Below are 19,862 nucleotides of genomic sequence, written 5' to 3'. Positions count from 1 at the left end.
ATTGAAACAAACTATTGATGGACTTTAGGAACTCGCCTGAACCCATGACAGTGTATTTTTGTATTCTATTTTATAGGCTGTTTATTTTTTTCTTTCTTCATTGTATACCCAACAGACCGTCATAAATGGCCGTTTACATAATAGCTGCAGCGAGGTTACCACCGAAACGATCTGGAACCTTTTCCATCACAACCATAGCGCTGTCCTGGCTGGAAATATTGTCATTTCTACCTGCATACATGTAAATGCAATACAGAAACAAATGAACAGCAGGAAATGGAATACAGAGTGAAAGATCCAGAAGTAGGAGCCTACACCAAAAGTCGTGGTTAGTTTTGAATTTATTTTTTATTTTAATCGTTATTGATTTTTTCGTTCTCTCGTGGGTTAAAAACCACTAGGCTGCACGGAATCCATTTAAAAGTGCGAAGCCATACTTATTGTCGAAAATCCGACTTTCCGACGAGCACCTGAAAGCCACAGTACAGCGGATGTAGCAGCAGTCTACAGTACATCGGCAACCATGTAGCGCTGAGAGCAAAAATATATCTTCCCCCGACTAGCTAAAGAATTATGTGCTCATATTCATTCATGTCGTTATAAAGTCATAGTGTATTAAAATGTATTATTGACGATAACTGGACGCTCAGACCGAAATTGCAAGTCGAGTGAGTCGAGTGTGAAACCGAAGCCTGTTAGAGGCAGTAACGTTCGGCTATCTGCCCTCGCCTGGACGTTCGGAAGGGGACGTTGGGCTATTCTTCTAAATGTACTTACATACCTTGGTGTTTTATCATCCTTTTAAATGACTGCACTTGTTTTGCTAAGTGTAGTGTAGACTCGGGGGAAGGGCGTGTAACGGATACCGGGGTTTAGTTTGCACCAGGTTTGACAATCCGCGTTACCGCCCCGTTTTTTCCCCTTGTAGTAAAGCTAACAGCACGGCCAAGGAGAAGGCTGAAGGTACAGTTTTGGGTTTGGACTAGAACCGAAACCTGCCTGCGACATGGGGAATACAACGTCCTGCTGCGTGTCCTCGAGCCCCAAACACCGCAGGAACAACCACTCCAGGCTCGAGTCCTACCGGCCGGAGCCGGAGCTTAGCCGGGAGGACACGGGCTGCAACCTCCAGCACATCAGCGACAGAGAAAATTTAGACGGTAAGAGGCAGATGCACTTACCCCCTTTTCACTGACGTGTCTGAATAACATTTAAATAATATAAGAAACAAACACACACCAATTATTATTATCAATATTGTTGTGAAATTGTGATTTAATGCTCTAAATGTTGGGGCTGTATAGGCTATTAACAGACTTATAACAGGCTAATGAGTGCTTGCAAGATCTGTGCAAAGGATCCACCCACCCGTTACACTAATAACCACAATAGTGTGGACTTCCCTTTTTATTGGACTGCCAGCATGTTGGAAATCAGATATGACAGTGTTTTACAAACTGGGATGCAAGAAGTTAGGCTACATTAGTATTAGTATCGCTATAATCTTTTAAATCTTTTGTATTATACACTAACTTAAAACTCTGATACTGGGTCTTTGGTGGTCTGAGCTGTGACCCTGAGTTTGCATCATCTCCACCATGTTTCTGTGTGTGGTAAGGTGTGTAAGTTTGGAACAGTGTGTTGCAGGGCGAGTGTTCCAGTGGGAGGTGATGTGATTATGATGGCCAGTGTTCATGGGGGTGGGGGTGGGGGGGTCCATTCACTTCCTACAGGGAGTTGAATAGGAAATGACGCAGCCACATATTTCAATAAGAGCCGGACCGATAAAGGATTTTTAAGGCCAATACCGATACAAATATTTGGTTATTCAAAAATCCAATATTCCGATATATTGGCGATTTACTGTATATAAAAAAAAAATCCAGAAACACGTAACAAAACATAAACAGATTTCCTTAATATTAGTTGTTTGTAGTTATTTATGAGTTCTCACTAAAATAATATAATAATTGGTTTTATTGCCACAACAGAACGGAGAGACATCAAAATATGCTAAAGTTCTGATAAATAAAATGTCTAAAAATACAAACTTAAGACATGAAACTTAAAGTCTTTTGAACAAAAAGACAATAACAAAAAATAACCAGCGCTCCAACAGGGACGTCGTAGATTAGATTAGATTAGATTCAACTTTATTGTCATCACACATGTACAGGTACAATGCAACGAAATACAGTTTAGAGAGTTTAGAGAGCCTCCGAGCCGCAGCTAGTGAAAGCGCCGCCACATGCACTCTGAAAAGGATATATGCAGACAGCAGGATAATACAAGACATAACATAATGCACAAGACTACATACATGAAGGAATAATTGGTGTATGGTGTCTGTGGATGTAAGTGCGTGGGAGACACAAACTGTGTGGGTTGTTGAAGAACAGCTCAGGTCAGTCCGGCGCCCTCTGGTGGACAAACTATGCACCGCCAACATGGTTGACCGTCCGTTTTTTTGGGGGGGAATATTAATTTCCTTCATTTATCAGAATAATTTATTTGTCATTATAAATGATTCTGATGAATAATATTTAAATATAAATAAATATGTATTTCTTTTTTTTATCGGCCATTATAAATGCCGATTCCGATAGATTGGGAAATGCCTTATATTGGCCCGCCGATATATCAGTTGGATATATCAACACCAGTACAGTCAGGCTTTACTGTACAGTTTAGATCTATTGTCTGCAGGGTCCACCTGGAGGTTTTAGGGGTTTCCCCAACAACATCAGAGTTGTCGGATACAAAATAGGCCTTTTTATTCACTAAAACACAAAAAACAAACTAGTTCTGAGATGGTTTTCTTGAAGTACAATAACATTTTTTAATAAGGTTTGTAATTGTGAGACACAAACACACACACACACACACACACACAAAACAGGTCAAAATGCCACTTGGCATTATGCATATGCCTCATCTCATTTTCTGTGCCATGGCAGGTTTCCTCCCACAGCTACACTGCACAGTCTAAATGACGTGCTGTAAAAAAAAGGCCAGTCAACCTCACTACTCCTCTCTTTACTGGGCTCCCTGGAGTGAGTAATCAGGGCAGCCTTGGGCTCTGAACTGCACCCTCCTCAGCAACTTTGTCACTGATTGAGCAGGCATGGAATGGGTCAAATGTGATTTGATCATTTTGTTTTTGGAGCCAAATCCAGCTAGCGTGTATGGACTACCGCTGCACATAAATAGATATGTTAAACCTATGGTCCATTCATCGATTCTCTGCTGCATTTCTAGGTCTGGGTTGCGTTAGTAGTAAGAAAGGTAGCCTAGACATCCGGCGGCTGTGGCTCAGTGGTAGAGCGGTTGCCTGCCAATCGGAAGGTTGGTCGTCCAATCCCTGGCCCTGCAGTCTCACGTCAAAGTGTCCTTGGGCAAGACACTGAACCACGAGTTGCCACCGGTGCTGCGCATCGGAGTGTGAATGTGTGTGAGTGTTTATCTGATGAGCAGGTGGCACCTTGTACGGCAGCCTCGGCCACAGTGTATGAATGTGTGTGAATGGTGAATGGTTCCTGTAGATGTAAAAGCGCTTTGAGTAGTCGTTAAGACTAGAAAAGCGCTATATAAATACAGCACATTTACATCCTCCCATGTTATGTCATCTTGGGGACACCCAAGGCATTCCAGGCTGTATGCAATATATAATCCCTCCCAGCATGTTTTAGGTCTACATATAGGTGTCCTCTTAGTTGGACTGCCTGGAATTACTTCACAGGGAGGTATGCAGGAGGCATCCTAATCAGATGCCAGAACCACCTAAACTTGGATCATTCCATATGAAGAAGCAGCAGTTCTGCTGGAAACTCAAGTTTGGTTGCTTGTAGGTATGGGATGGTATAAGATTCCGACGGTATGATAACGTTCAGCAAAAATATCATGCTTTCACAGTATTGCAATTACAGCTTTAAAAATCAGTCCCTCCAACATTTTGCGATGTTGCGATCGCGCCAATTCACGCCAATTCAACCAATCACCGCAACCTTTCCGCAAATTTGACCAATAACAGGAGTTTCCTGCTACTTCAACCAATCCCAGCAGTCCCACGTGCTAGACGTGACTCTGAGAGCCAGTGACCAAGCGGGAGTGGGAACGGGTTGACGTCACACATTCCTCGCCAAATCCATTCCCTTGGTTTCTGATATGAAGACGAGACTTGTGTGACTCGAACATCTAACATTTACCAACAAAACGTACGGCAAAAGACTTTTCAGACTGTCCTGCCAACCTTTATACATTTTAACATCAATGTACGCTGTAATGATTTTTCACTCTGAATGTTTCAGAGTTTGCTGTTTCAATCTTGTTGGCTCTCTGCAGAGGGCCAGGCTAATGAGTTCCCCTCTTGACAAACACACACACACACACACACACACACACACACACACACACACACACACACACCACACACACACACACACTAACACACACTGTGGATGCAGAAAAACCGGAGATGAGACATACAGGATGACCTAAATTGAGGACAACCAATCTCATTATTGTAAATGCAATGATAAGTTAAAGTCCAATAAGTCCTTTATCAAACCGTATGAATGTGTCCCAGGCCAGGATAGGAAATGAACTAACAATGTAAAGATCAATAAGCCACTGACACATATGTTCAAATTTGATTCATTCAATAAATTATTATTCTTTGTCTTAAATCCACCAGCCATTATCATATTAGACCAACATTTGCAACATCCTGAGCCTTTTCGGTGAGGTTACTAGGAAAACGCGGTATACAGTAGTTTCATTCTCCTCAAAACAAGTTTCCTTTTTATTTTTAAAGAAGTATGTCCATTACCCCATCCTCTTTCAGTCACTCCTTTTCCTGATTTTTACATGGCTGTAGACAGTCAATTTTTAATAACAATCAACACGTTTTTATTTTTTAATAATCGATTATTAACTATAAATTGAACATGGAATCGTTCTCGAGAGAATCACAATGCATCTAAGAATCAATTCCCCCCCCCCCACCCATTCTATAGATTAATTTACAGAATAATAATGAGCCTAAAACTGACATTTGGACATTTGACTTGGTAACAGAATGCTTGCTGCACACATAACGCTGGGCATTACAGTAAGTGGGAGGTGTGAGGATCTAACAGTCTTCTCATTCTTCCATTCTCATTCTTCTCATTCTTCCCTCTGATTTCTTACCATTCTGGATCCACTTTTGTCTTCCAAAGAGCTCTGTTTTTTGACTCGGCAGCTTAGAAAAATGGGTTCTTTATCACGTTGTTAGCACATCCCACCACTCAGCAGCTTTTTTGGCATTTTTCTATAGTTAGATCCCAGATGGAAGGATGCACCTTTACGCAATACAAGTTGTGTACGCAATGAATTGTTTCCTCCTCCGATTGGGGGCGGGACTTAAACGCAATCTGTCTCTATGCTAACCGTGGCACTCTGTACTTTTAATGGGGACGCACTTGCCTGATCAAAAACGAAGCTGTCTACTGACAGCTGCTACTGCTACTGCTCCCGTGTGGTTGTAGGCCTTCCAGGAGCTTTGTAGTCCAGCCTGGAACTGCAGTGTCTTTTTGAAGACACAATCGTTCCACAATGACAAAGCCACAACTGAAAAGGAAACAAAATTGTTTTACTGTTAGCCCCGGCCATTTTGACTCCCAGAATGCATAATGGGGGTGAGTGTGTTGACCAATCAGAGGCTGTTGCTTATGCCAGGGATAGGGCAGGTCTCATCCAAATCACTTCTCCTGTGTTTTAAATAGCCATTGACATGACAAAAAAAAAACCACAGAGCCTGGAATTTTGCATTGAGTACATGTGATGATGGGAGGAAGGGGAGCGAGAACTGGTTTCAAGCTGGTTTTTAGTGTCTGTCCTGTTCTTTAGGTAATGACCCTTTGACCATGTCACTGGACACATAATGGCATTCCATCAGCCAGAAAACTCCTGTATCTATCCTGTTGATTCAAGCAAATAAACACAGGAAATTGAATACTGTAGGTCATCATGCCCAACCGCGGCTATATATAGAGCGGACATCTTGAGGACGTTGTGAACAGTAAATATGGAAATGTGCAAGGGGATCATGTGATTTAGGAAGATTAGATATGTGATATATATGATAAATGATATGTTTTTTGAAAAAGGGAGGGAATAGTTACAGAAATGTTTCACTTGCTTGATCATCTCTTATAAAGGAGGGCACCTTGGCTTGATGGTAATCATTGTTATATTTAATTTGGTTGTACCTGAACAAATAGTACGATTTTGTTTGCATATACTCTAGTGCATAAACCTGTGTGTGTGTGTGTGTGTGTGTGTGTGTGTGTGTGTGTGTGTGTGTGTGTGTGTGTGTGTGTGACCCTGGCTTCGTTGAGCATGTGATTACAGAAAACTCAGCAAGGCCAACTGCTGACAGTGGTGAGGACACTCTCAAACTCTCACATGTGCACGGACAAAACCCACAAAGTGCTCCTCGTTGAACGAGTGCGAGAGGCTCTTTCGGTTTGCCCCTTTCACAATTACCCTGTGTAATCTGATTTGCCTGAGCAATTGCTTGCTCTCTATAATGACCCTGTGTGTTCTCATCGTATCTTATACACCAGTCAGAGATAAAGAGGCTAGAGATTCACGCTTCACCTGGCAGCTTATTTATTTCCATTTATGTCTTATTTGTGTTCATGCTGTCATGCTATAATGGTTGTATTTCATGCACGTATTAGGACAGAGATGCTGTACCATGCCAATTCTCTCAGGGTCAAGTACATCTTGTCTTTGAGTGTAATAAAGACACGTCGACCACGGGTATTTGGAGCTAAAGGGTAGCTAAGTTTTATGGTTGCTATTAACACAAACGTTGCGCAATTGATTGACAATTGATTGATTGATTGATCCCCCAAGGGGAGGAAATCACTTGTGAAATACCCCTGCTCTCCGGCTAGTGTTGTTTCACTGGTGGCTTGATTTCACACTATTATATATCCACACTATTATATATCCAAACGTATTGCTGAAACAGAGGATTGTCATTTACATACAATGCATGCTGCTCAACATATCTAGGTTCACTATCATTGCAACACCTAAAGGAGACATTCTTTGATTGGATTTGATTTCCAGCCCTTCCAAACCAGCTAAGCAATTATTTTTGTCTAATTTGATCAAAGAACATTGTAACGCTGTACTGCTGCACAGCGGCTCTAAGTAAAGGTCAACTGAAGCCCCTTATGATGTCGCTAGAAATGAGAGAGAAAGGAAAGCAAGATGGAAGATGAGACAGATGGATATCTCACCCTGTTTGGGTTTTACTTAACACAGACATCTGTAAATGAGCAATGGCTCCAGGCACAGCATCCCCCCCCTACACACACACACACACACACACACACACACACACACACACACACACACACACACACACACACACACACACACATTGATAAGTCTCGCTTGCAGGCTAATTGAAATCTGGACATAGATTATTCATGCCTGGTTGATGAGCCTGGGGAGTCTCCTAACTATGAATTCCAGACGAGTTGACCTAGATGTACGGGCTATGATCTGATTTTGTTTTGATTGTTGTTGAGGTGAAAAATGCTCCTTTTTGTGTCTGTGATTTCCACGTCCCATGTAAAGTAGGGTTGGGTGGTAATATGGTATACCGCTTAAAAATAGCAACGGTATCAGTTTCAATACTGTCATTAAAAAAGTGCAATGCACTTATATAGGAGACAAGGATTAAATACTAAATATAATTTATTTAATGCCTACAAATGCTTATGTCCTGTCTCTCTCTCTCTCCTACACTGTCACGTGATGAACGTGACAGTGTAGGAGAGAGAGAGAGACAGGAGAAGATGGCAAGTCTTTGCACCTAGTGACCTGGTCTGGAAGAAGAACAGGACTTCTGCAGCATGTTGGGTTCCGCCCTAATGAGATGGAGTGGTGTTTCAGGATCAGTGTTTGGTTTTCACTTTCTGAACGGTGGAGGCACACGCCAACAGTTTGGTGACGCCGCCTGAGCCTTACGTCATCATTTTTAATTAGTCACGGTAATACCACATACCGCCGTAAATTAGCTTTGACTCATTCAAAATTTGGATACTGCCCAACTCTAATGTAAAGAAGCACACATTTAAAGTTACATTCAGCTCCCATGTGACGCATAGCTAGTGTCAACCCTCAATTTCTAAGATCGACAAAATCCCAGTGAGAGCCATAATCTAACAACACGTTTCTGACCAAATAAATGATAAATACATGAATAGTGTTAAAAATGGGTTCTTGTCAATGTCCGCCTTTGTGTAGAATAAATGTATTCCCTCTATTAAAATTATTTTGGCTCTGATGCTGTTTAAGCAGCAATGTAAGTTAGGTTATCTAATGATTAGTTAGATTTTTCTGTAGATTATTTTCTCAATTACCGGTCAAAGCAGATCGAATAGTCTTGGGGTGATCTTATAGTCAGGGAGTCTAATTGTGCATTATAATTAATATATAAAGCATTAAGCCTAAGAACTGAAAGAATTAAAGAAACCAAGAAAGAAACCTAGCACTCTTTTTCAGTGATTTTGTCCAAGAGAGTCAGCTGTTTTCAGATTGCCCCTGACTACAGTTTGATGAGCTGTCCCATTTTGCTGGCCGCCTCTCAGAGTTGAAATCTGACAGATTACTTGTACATGTGCCCTTGGGCTTTTGGAAATGATATTTTCCAGTATATGTTTTGAAATTAGTGTTTCCACCACTTTCTCAAATTTTACCGAACAAAACCCATGGATTAATCAAGAAAATGATGGGTAGGTTATTAAGGAAATTGGTAGTTTCACCGCTAGTTACCTACTTTTTCTTCTTGCGTAGTTTGTGTTAGGATTATAAATGTATGTGTATGAAAGATTACGCAATAAATGCACTGTCCCTCTGGATTCAGAGTAGAGATGATCCGCAACAGGAATTTATGAACCGATTCAATACAACGTAATAAAGCCCTAAAGAACATCTACGTTAACGTAGTTTATTTACGTTCTTTTTCCGTTATAACTGACTTCAACAGGATAATAAAAGACAGTTCTGTGGTGTTCATTGTTTGAGAGTTTAACCTGAGGCACACCGACAACAAAGAAAGAAATCATAACACATCCATACAGGGATAGTAGTATACAGATGTTACATGACCCACTGGTATCAGATCAGTACTCGGTACTGGCCGATACGCAAGTTCAGGTATCAGAACCGGTATCAGGAAGCAAAAAATGGTATCACACCATCTCTCATTCAGAGCCTTGTAGCCAAAGTGAGGGCAGGCATGTCTGACCTGTATGGCCACAGCAAAAGCAAACAGCACCTTCAAATGCATTAAACTATCTTGTATTTAGTCATGTGATGTGATATTTCGGTATAGTTTTTTTTAAAGCCAGTCACAATGTGGCTGATGCTTATGCATATTGGTAACATTCTTAGTGCAAACTCATGTTACAGCAATGCTTTTTTTGGAACTGCAACTACCACTTACTTTCATTATTGGTTAATCTGACAATTATCTTTAACATTCATCGTTTTTGCCAATGGAATGCATAATTTCTGTTGCTAATATGTCAATAATGTCGGTGCATCACTACCGCAAATTAAGTGTTTTGCTTGATGTGGGATGTTCTTCTGTACTACTGAGGGCACCGTCTATTTCCACCACTGACTTTCTGCTGGGAGTTCTTCTCTTCTCATTGCAGTTTTCTGAATTACAGTCAGGGCAGTTGCACCACACATTGGGTTATCTTATCAACACAGGTGTACGAAACCTGTCTTTATTCGGGGAGAGTAGGTCAGACGCAAGTGGTAAGCCTTGCTTCATACTTCCCAGCCAGGCCTTGCTTGTACTAAGCCTTGTAGCTGCATTCAAAAGCGAGAAGCAGAAGTTGTTGTGAGATTCTCAATCATGTCCGCAACTCACTTTCATTGCCTAAAAACGCAATTCATCAACTTGGCTTCAGTTTTGATTTGCTCACGAAAGCCAGCATTTCCCCACAAGGAACAACAAATCATTTCACAGGGAATGGTTTCCATTTCAAAAACAAATTAACTGATTCACAGAGTGTTAATGAAAACGCAATTGCCTGTGACAATCTCATTCTAGTGTCTCGTTTTGGCTTGACTTGGCCTACATGTGGGAAGATGCATCTACTGCCCACAAATTACCTGCTTGTGTGTTCACTCAGAGTGCTGCTGTCTCTGGGGAAATTCCCATTGTAATGGTCATCTGTCGGTTCTGTTAAGAAAGGAGAAAGGAGACAGCCTCTGAATCACTGCAGGAACACATTACAATAACAAGAGAGTGTCTTCATGTAACAGAAATGCATTTGTGCACACTTCTTCTACACTATATTGGTTTGGAATCTGGGAGATCCCCAGCTTTGAGGGGGTAAAGTGGGCTGTAGTTGGTACTTGACTTTATTGTTCTGTTCAAAAGTGGATAAGTCTAAATTTGCAGAGTAATGCTACCATTGTGTGAAAACCTTCATATTCTAATTTGTTTTACTAACTTGGTTTTGCATTGTGTTGTGCTTCTACAACAAATAGAAAAAAAGATGAGGGCTAATAAAAAACCCTTTGTAAAAGATCTTAAATGTATTTTTAATCAACAATAAAAGGACATTTTCTTCCTTGAATTGTCAAAACATTATTAGAGTATATAATTATTATGTATGTGGTTTAAATGTGATATGAGTTGTAAAGGTGAATAAAAGAAACCTCAGGGCGCTAAAAGCAATTCATCCTGAGCTAATAGAAAGAACAAAGACGAAAGAGGCAAATGTTGGGTTTCCCTCATGTCTGCTCTGGATTTGTAGTTCTCCTTTTGATTGTCAGGGCCGGTTGAGACTGCTTGAGAGAGAGAAAAAAAACGAAAGGATCCGTAAAATAAATTGTTTGTCTTGGTTCAGTGAGTCCAAGTATTCACCTTAACATTTAGAGTGTCTTCCCCAAAATATCACACTTGGTAACTTGATGGCAATTAGATGTGGTTTTGGGACGCTCAAGAGATCGTTGGGGCACAGCTGTCAGCAGGCTACTTGCGTTACAGCAAATTTGTGCTGCAAAATGGGAGATGCAGCTCGTCTTGCTGTGAGCAGAGAGCAGAGAGACATCCCCATTCTACAGACTGATCAAGTTTACAAGGTTATGCTCTGTGACCATGTTTGACCTCACTGAGCTCTTCACACTAGGATTTGACACAGAGATTTACATGCATTACCTCACCTTACACTCTATTCTGACCAAGGGAAAAAGAGAGTTACTGACCAAAAGCCACTCGTTTGTGCCTGAACCAGACTGAAGAATAATTGGTCTTTTGCCTGCTTTGTTACCCAATGTTGAAAAGTCCCAGTGGAACCCAGCAGCTGTTAACAGATAAGACAGTGTTGGATAGGGCTTAAGCTTGATTTATGGTCCTGCGGAGGCTCCATGCAGATCTTTCCCCGTAGCCTACGTAAGTGGCCTGAAGTTTATACTTGTGTGTGCGTCGATCTCAGCAGTGTGTGAGGAGTGTGTGGTAGAGAGAGTGACTGACGGCGATTATCTTCAACTCTGGAGTCATAGTGAGAGAAACAAAGTGTCTCCCCTGTGCTTTCTGACCCCGGTGGGACATCTGTAGCAGGAAAAGTTAACCCTCCCCTTGATTTTATGTTGTTTATGGAAAAGGAGAACAAGGCAATGAGTTGGGGGGATGCAACGCTACCGAGCAACGTTTATCGCCGCGACACGTTTTTTTGAGTGGTGCATGTCAGGCTGCGGCGTAGGGTCCGGCGTTGATCCATGTCTCCACGTACCTATGTACATGGCCACGGCATAGATTTTACGTTGAAGTATAAATCAAACTTTAGTATTATGAGACCAGTGGCAAAGAGAAGTACAAGTTTGATGCCAACAGGTGGAGGGGATTACAGTGATGGTGGCGTTTCAATTTCTTTCATCAATCCCATCGCTTTCTCTACTCTTTAGTAATTAATAAAAAACACCTATGTTCTAAAGTTGACAATGATCCATTTATAAAGAAAAATAATGTGTAGTTAGTGGAAGTGTATGATCTGCCTAATTTCAAAATGCATTGCATGAAACGTGGCTTAATTTCTCTACTATCAGTATTTGCAGATATTTCCATGTGTTTAATGTCTGTAATCCACACTGGCAACAATTTTCACATTAGTGCATTCCTTAAAATTGCACACATTTACATATGTATTATATAAGTGTGAGCTTTGAATTCACATGTGAGCTTCCATGTGACTTTGTGTATGAGAAATGACTTCCCAATCACATGACGCTCTCTTTTGCAGAAAAAAACCAACTCATGTTTAAATAGATCACTTCTGATTTACACTTGTGTTCAAGATAATAGCAGTCCAACATCACTAACCTCCTAAATCATATTTACTGGTCAAAGTAATATTTCTACATGGCAAATAATTTACTAGTAAGTGTTGTAGAGTCATAGAAAACCAACAGGCCCAACAGTCATGACATGCATACTGCTTAGTCTGTGGAATTGAATCTGTAATTGAACGGGTCATGTTCAAAATAATAGCAGTGTTGTGTTCAATTCGTGAGGTGATTGATTCTGTGAAGAAACAGGTGTCATTTATGGCCCATATTTAAAGAAGGAAGGAAGCAAATGTTGTGCATGCTGGTTATAGTGCATTTCACACTGAAATACACAGCTAAATGGGTCGTTCCAGACATTGCTCTGCGGACATTGATTAAAAGGTTGACTGGAAAGGAGAAAACGTATAAAGAAATGCTGAAAAGTATAGGCTGCTCAGCCGAAATGATTTCAAATGCCTTGAAAGGGCATCCAAAGCCTGAATGACGTGGGAAAAAACGTCAACTACCATTCGAATGGATGGAAGAATAGCCAAAATGGCAAAAGCTCAACCAAGGATCAGCTCCTGGAAAATCAAAGAAGATTTCAAGTTACCTGTGAGTACTGTTACAATCAGAAGAAGGCTGTGTGAAGCAAAGCTATCAGCTAGAAGCCCCCCCAAAGTCCCATTGCTGAAACAAAGACATGTACTAGGTTGAAATTTGCCAAAGAACACGTTGACTGGCCAAAGGAGAAATGGAGCAACATTCTGTGGACTGATGAGAGCAAAAATGTTCTTTTTGGGTCTAGGGGCAGCAGAGAGTTAGTCTTATGACCCTCATGCATTGAATTCAAGCCACAGTACACTGTGAAGACAGCAAAGCATGGTGGTACAACAATCATATTATGGGGATGTTTCTCATACTGTGGTTCTGGGTGTCTTTATCACATACCGGGGATCATGGATCAGTTTCAATACATCAAAATACTTGAAGAGGTTATGTTGCCTTATGCTGAAGAGGAAATGCCTTTGAAATGGGTCTTTCAACAAGACAACAGAGATGGCAAAAGGACTCACTTCCCGTACTTAAGTAGAAGTATAGATACTTGTGTTAAAAAATACTCTGGTAAAAGTGGAAGTACTGATTAAACTTCTTTACTCAAGTAAAAGTAAAAAAAGGAGTCCTTCTTGATGCCTACTGTCTCAAACATCTCTCTCAGATAAGGCCGAGGATGATGGGAATGTCTTGCTGCTTGGCTGCCGAATCTCTGCTATGTCCGTTTTCTTCATTGTCAATCATGTCTCCGTCTGTACTACTATGTGCTAACGTCATCAAGCCGCAATGATTTGCTGCGCATGAATGCAGAATGCCGCCGAATCTGTTGAGTCGTCTTAGTGGTGCGTCAAATTTTGTAAAATGTAAGGAGTAGAAAGTACCGATATTTGTATTAAAATGTAAGGAGTAAAAGTAAAAAGTCGCCACAAAAAAAATAGTAAAGTAAAAATATCAGAAAACTCTACTTCAGTACAGTAACAAAGTATTTGTACTTCTTTACTTCCCATCTCTGCAAGACAATGACCCAAAACACACCCATAAGAGAGCAAAGTCTTGGTTCCAGATGAATAAGATTGATGTTATGGAGTGGCCAGCCCAATCCCCGGACCTCCATCCCATAGAACACTCGTGGGGTTTCATCATAAATGCTGTTTCTGAGGCAAAACCCAGTAATGCAGAGGAATTGTGGGATGTAGTTCAATCGTCCTGGGCTGGAATACCTGTTCACAGGTGACTCCATGCAACACAGATGTAAAGCAGTTCTCAGACATAATGGTTATGCAACTAAATATTAGTGCAGTGATTCAAAGTAAAGCTAACCCTTGAGACATTTTTCAGTTCATACAGTAAATGAATATTGAGTTTATAAAGAAAAATGCAAATACTGCTATTTTTTTGAACAGCCTAATATTCCTTTTTCTTCACTTTCTGTAAAGGTACAACACAAACTTGATCAATTTTGGTCACGTTGTGATTTGGAATTGAATGTGCAGTGTTCTCAATGCATTGCTATTATGAAATTAAAAGCTATTCTAAGGATTTTGAGCATTATTCACTTTTTTTAAACTCACTGCTATTATTCTGAACACAACTGTAGTGAAGCCATGTTGTTGTGCTGATTCTAGTGGAGTTGGGCCTAATTAAGACCGATAATTGAGCACACAGCCATCCATTGGGACCTCTGGAGTTGCTGGTGGTTTGGTGAGCACCTGTGGAGGTAATTACCTGCTGCTGATTGGATGTTGGACAAGACATGACAAGCTATACAGTCCACAACAGATAGCTTGACTCTGCATAATAGTGTGTTGCAATGGTATGCTTCAGTGTAATTATGGTGCAGTGGATGTGCCATCTGTTAATTAGAATCCACTGTTATTCTGGTGTGTTTGCTTGTGTTTGTGTTGATTTATGCATGTGAGATTATGCCTCTATGGGAGCATGAGTGTGTGCATATCAACATTTGCATGTGTGCATGTTTTGTGTGGAAATGTCAACACAGACGGAGTATGACAGAACTTGGCACAGATGGCCTTCCTGTCATTCTCAGCTCCTGCCACAGCTTGACACCGGATGAAATGAGAGAGAGAGAGAGAGAGAGAGAGAGAGAGAGAGAGAGAGAGAGAGAGAGGAGAGAGAGAGAGAGAGAGAGAGAGAGAGAGAGAGAGAGAGAGAGAGAGATGTGGCTCAAACAAGGAGCTGTAAGAGGAGCATAGGGTGGTGGCAGGTAGAGGTCAACCAATATTATTTGAAAGATTCAACAGGAGTTAGGATTTTATCTATTTGAAAGATAAAATGTAACACCAATATACACAAAAAACACTTCACAAATCTATACTAAAATTAAAAATGTATAATGCAATAATAAACTATAAATAATTTATTAAAAACACCTATTGAATGAAACAGGTAAGAAGAAAAATGTATAATGCAATAATAAACTATAAATAATTTATTAAAAACACCTATTGAATGAAACAGGTAAGAAGAAAAATGTATAATGCAAAAACATGTTGTATAAATAATTTATAAAAAAATATATTAAATGAAACGTGTAAGAAGAAATTAGAAATTAGTCAAATAAACTTTTTAATGAAAAAATAAAGTTTAGTGTTAGCAGTAGCAGCATTTATCCAACTTCTGAGAATAGAAATCTGCAAACTGGCATTAATAATATAAACTAACAATTTTAATAGTATGATCCATACAGAAAGTTATTAATCTCAACACTCTTTCCTGCTAACTCCTGTTGAATCACATAAGACTAAGGCTGAAGTAAATTCTTGTTCCCTTACTCTGTTAGATCATTGTTCATTTGTTGAAGTGTTGTATCTTTGTTTTGGGGATCCTACTGTTACGTGTCGTCTTGCACTCATTAAACTCTCTGAGCAGAGTTCTGTCATTCATACAACTCTGAGATTTAATGTAAAACTCGCCCAGCCAATTTCATAGAATGAAGGGTTTTAATCGAGCTTGAGTCCATAAATGCAGTTTATAGATACAGGCACGGAGAACTGAAGGCTCCGTTAGCAACGATTAGCTCCGTTAGCGGTTAGCTCCGTTATAAAGACATGGAGTAGAGGAGACTGCCACGGACATCGTTAACAACCAAGCTCTGATAAATGACATACATGAACACCAAAAACATGCTACTACTAATGATAGCGTCTGACGGTCTGAGCTGAAGTGCAACAATGTTGTTGACGCTGTCATGCACACGCCGCAAGACTTCAAGAGGGGAGGGGCTGGAGGCAGCTGGTCTGGGTCAAGCGGGTAAACCAGCCTCCACAAAGCACACCTCCTATGGAGCCATTTGATGCTAATAAACCCTCAGGTATAGTTAGCATTCCATTGACTGCCGTTCATTTTGGCGTCACTTTGATAGCAAATAACAACATCTAAAACGTTTAAAGACTCTATCTGTTCTTTGTTTATTTCTAAAGAAACAAGACAATGTATAAAAGGCTCCATTTTTTGTAAAAATAGGCTAACTATTGTGTCATAACCACGCGACTTACTGTTGCATAGTAGACAATTAACATACAGTAAAGGACAAGCTTGCAGGCAGTTTCGAGTTCCATTAGCTGTTTAAGTTTAATTTCTAATGTTAACTAGCATTTTAGTTAGCAATAATTAGCTTGTGCCTATGTTAAGGTGACCAGATTTCTCAAAAGAAATCCGGGGACATTTTCAGCTCAGAAGCGTATTTACCTCCAAAACAAGTAATGTTTTTATTTTTGTAAAACTTAAAACGGGGACACTAGACCTACAGCTGTTCTTATTAGGGGCTGAGCCCCCCCCCCCAAGGTCTGATCCTAGACCCACCCCTGCTGCTACTTCCTACTCCACTCCACTACACCTCAAGATAGAAAGTCCTAATATTTTAAGATAAAAAATCCATCCTTATACTTCAAGATAAAAAGTCCTAATATTTCAAGATAAAAAGTCCTAATATTTCAAGATAGAAAGTCCTAATAGTCCTAATATTTCAAGATAGAAAGTCCGTATAGTCCTAATATTTCAAGATAGAAAGTCCTAATATTTCAAGATAGAAAGTCCTTATAGTCCTAATATTTCAAGATAGAAAGTCTTAATATTTCAAGATAGAAAGTCCTTATAGTCCTAATATTTCAAGATAGAAAGTCCTTATAGTCCTAATATTTCAAGATAGAAAGTCTTAATATTTCAAGATAGAAAGTCCTTATAGTCCTAATATTTCAAGATAGAAAGTCCTAATATTTCAAGATAGAAAGTCCTTATAGTCCTAATATTTCAAGATAGAAAGTCCTAATATTTCAAGATAGAAAGTCCTTATAGTCCTAATATTTCAAGATAGAAAGTCTTAATATTTCAAGATAGAAAGTCCTTATAGTCCTAATATTTCAAGATAGAAAGTCTTAATATTTCAAGATAGAAAGTCTCAATATTTCATAATGTTGTAATGTTTACTGAACTACTGACAGCTTTTGCTTTATTGCTCAAGGCTTGTTTCTGCAACTGCTCCTTGAGAATCAGATACAATAAAAACTACTGAGGACATATTTTGACAGTGATGCAGTATTAAACGAGATCGCTGCAATGTAAATTAATAGGATAATTGTCCAGGTTGTATTTACGTTCATAAAAGTGCTCGTTTGGCTGCTAACAGACTCAGATTAATATTCTAAGTGTCTGACAACATTATGGGAAGGATTTCTAAGGAGGTCGACCTTTCTGTTAAAGATTAAGATCCTTTTTAAAACATAAAAGTCCGCGAAATTGCGTTCGCTAAACGCACCAGACTCCATGTAAATAATCAGTGATTTTAACATCGTAAAATACGGCTTTCTAAAACCTCTCTGAGCACCGCTGGCTCTGGCGGTCTGGAGCCTGCGTGTGTTGGGTGTGCGATTATCGGCTACGTTTTTTCTTTCTTTCATTCCAATTTCGGGTCTTTCAGTCACAGTGAAAACCGGGGACATTTCCGGGGACAGATCCAGCCGGGGACAGGTAGCCAAAATCCGGTCACCCTAGCCTATGTTAGCTTTTAACCTATACCTACGCTATCTTCTAATAGACTGCACTGTTCTCCATGGAAAACAACAGGGTCACATTGTCCATTTCTTTTACTGTCAATGGTCCGGGTGCACTGTAAAAAATGTCTCAAAACATGAATAATGTTTTTAACACTAGGCTGCCCCCAGATGCACCTCCCTCGGCTTGATATACTCGGATATCAGCCGATGCAGATTATGTAAAAAATGCCCCAAATCTACCTCTAGTGTCAGGCTAATGCATCACGGCTGAAAACCTTCATTGGTCCAACCAACACATTTCTAACCTTTAGGGCAAAACCCACACTTTGTCGGGGCTAATTTAGACAGATAATAATAATAATAATAATAATAATAATAATAATAATAATAATAATAATGTAAGAAGACAATACAATTTGAAATTATGCAAGGGATCGCCCAAGCTTTATGCAAACACAATAATATTTAAATATTAAAAGACTTTTCTCCTTGAACGTAACTGATGCAGATCCAATGGCAGGAGTAACTCTTGGGGGGGGGGGGGGGCATATTGCCTTTTGAAACATTACATGTCTGTTATATTGAAACATCTATTTTACATTTGCCCTGACCGTACGAACGGGCCATGAGTACATGTCTCCAGGTAAATGTGTTATAATTATTTTAGAGCAGCCATGTAAATGTGTAATGCACATGTTATGTTAACGACCAAGGTTAAAAAGCCCGTTTTCTTCCCTGCAGGTAATGATTGGAATGCTGTTGCCTGTAATTGGCCATCTCTTTCTCATGTGTCAGCATGCATAGGACCCTGGTGCCTGTCTACCCGGCTGCCCTTTTGCTGTCACCTAGTCTGCATACTGATGCATGTTTATGTCTGTGAGAGTGTGCATGTGCATCTGACTATATTTGTCAGTTCATAAAGACTCATTAAATGTTTTAGAGTTGTGACATTCCTCAAGATATTACACAGCAAGGCTTGTTTTTTGTCATCCTGCCAGCCTTTTGCTTCACTGCCAGCTCTGTGCGCACGTTACTTTTATTCTGTTGTATATAATAACCAAACCGTTATTGTCAATGTCAACACAGGCCTTGACCCCAGAGCGGTGCAGCGGAGCTCTCTCAGCGTTCCTTTTTCATGGTCTGTGCCGAATGTGAGAATATCAATGTATTTATCGTCTTTCTGCAAACAGATCTTTAGTTTCAGTTTGTCACCATTGACGTTTACCGTTCATTGGAAAGGAAGCCTTTTGTCTCTGTTAGTTGGACAGTGTGTGAAGGTGGGCATGCAGTGTAAGAAAGCAATGCAATGGATTCTCTTGTAGTGCTCTGTGTCGCGCAGTATCACTGCATCACCCAGCACAATAAGCAGCAATTAGTACAGTGTAATGTAGGAGCAGTGGGAGAGGCAGCCAGAAAGAGAGAGAGAGAGAGAGAGAGAGAGAGAGAGAGAGCAATAGAGAGGAAGAAAAAGACAGCGAGCCAGGCTGTCTGTCTTTGCCTTTGATGGCCCTGCCTGTACTATCTGAATCGTTTCAAGCCAGCGTTGCCTAGTTACAGTGAGCAGAGGATGCAGGGATGGGAGGGGAGGGAAAAAAGGAGGGTGGGTTTTTAGTTCCCTTCTGGGTGCAGAATAAATGAGTCCTCTCCCTCCCCATGGACACCTAACATCCCTTACTTGCTTCTGTGTCTAACTCTTGCTGTCTTTTTTTCTTGCTCTCTTTCTTTCTTTCTCTTTTTCAGCAAAAAAGTACAACATTTGGAACACTAGGACTTTTTTTTGTCATACATAGACAAAACAGGACTTTGCAGGATAAAACAGGATTTTATTGCCAAATCTATTAATCAACAAATATTGCTGATATGCAACATTGCAAGAAAGGCTGACCATCAAAACGACATGTGATTTGCACCTTCATGATTAGACATCTTTGTGTAAGTGTAGTA

The 19,862-nt window shown here is 40.2% G+C and overlaps 1 protein-coding gene across 5 annotated transcripts in view; it reads left to right on the top strand.

Moving 5' to 3' along the window:
• Positions 1-160: 160 nt before the first annotated feature.
• Positions 161-19,862, top strand: part of ccny (cyclin Y) — a 61,408-nt gene continuing 41,706 nt past the window's right edge. For 4 of the 5 annotated variants that reach the window (XM_032503594.1, XM_032503592.1, XM_032503593.1 and 1 more), the window contains exon 1: positions 471-1,160. In XM_032503594.1, the coding sequence (XP_032359485.1) occupies positions 1,007-1,160 (154 nt within the window). In that variant the 5' untranslated portion in view covers positions 471-1,006. Of the gene's footprint in view, positions 329-470; positions 1,161-19,862 lie in introns of those variants that run through there. The other variant, XM_032503591.1, reaches the window with a different exon arrangement.

This window comes from Etheostoma spectabile, chromosome 22, assembly GCF_008692095.1.
Source record: "Etheostoma spectabile isolate EspeVRDwgs_2016 chromosome 22, UIUC_Espe_1.0, whole genome shotgun sequence".
NCBI lineage: Eukaryota > Metazoa > Chordata > Actinopteri > Perciformes > Percidae > Etheostoma > Etheostoma spectabile.
The sequence above is the reverse complement of the archived record's forward strand: the minus strand, read 5'-3'. Positions and strand labels throughout refer to the sequence as shown.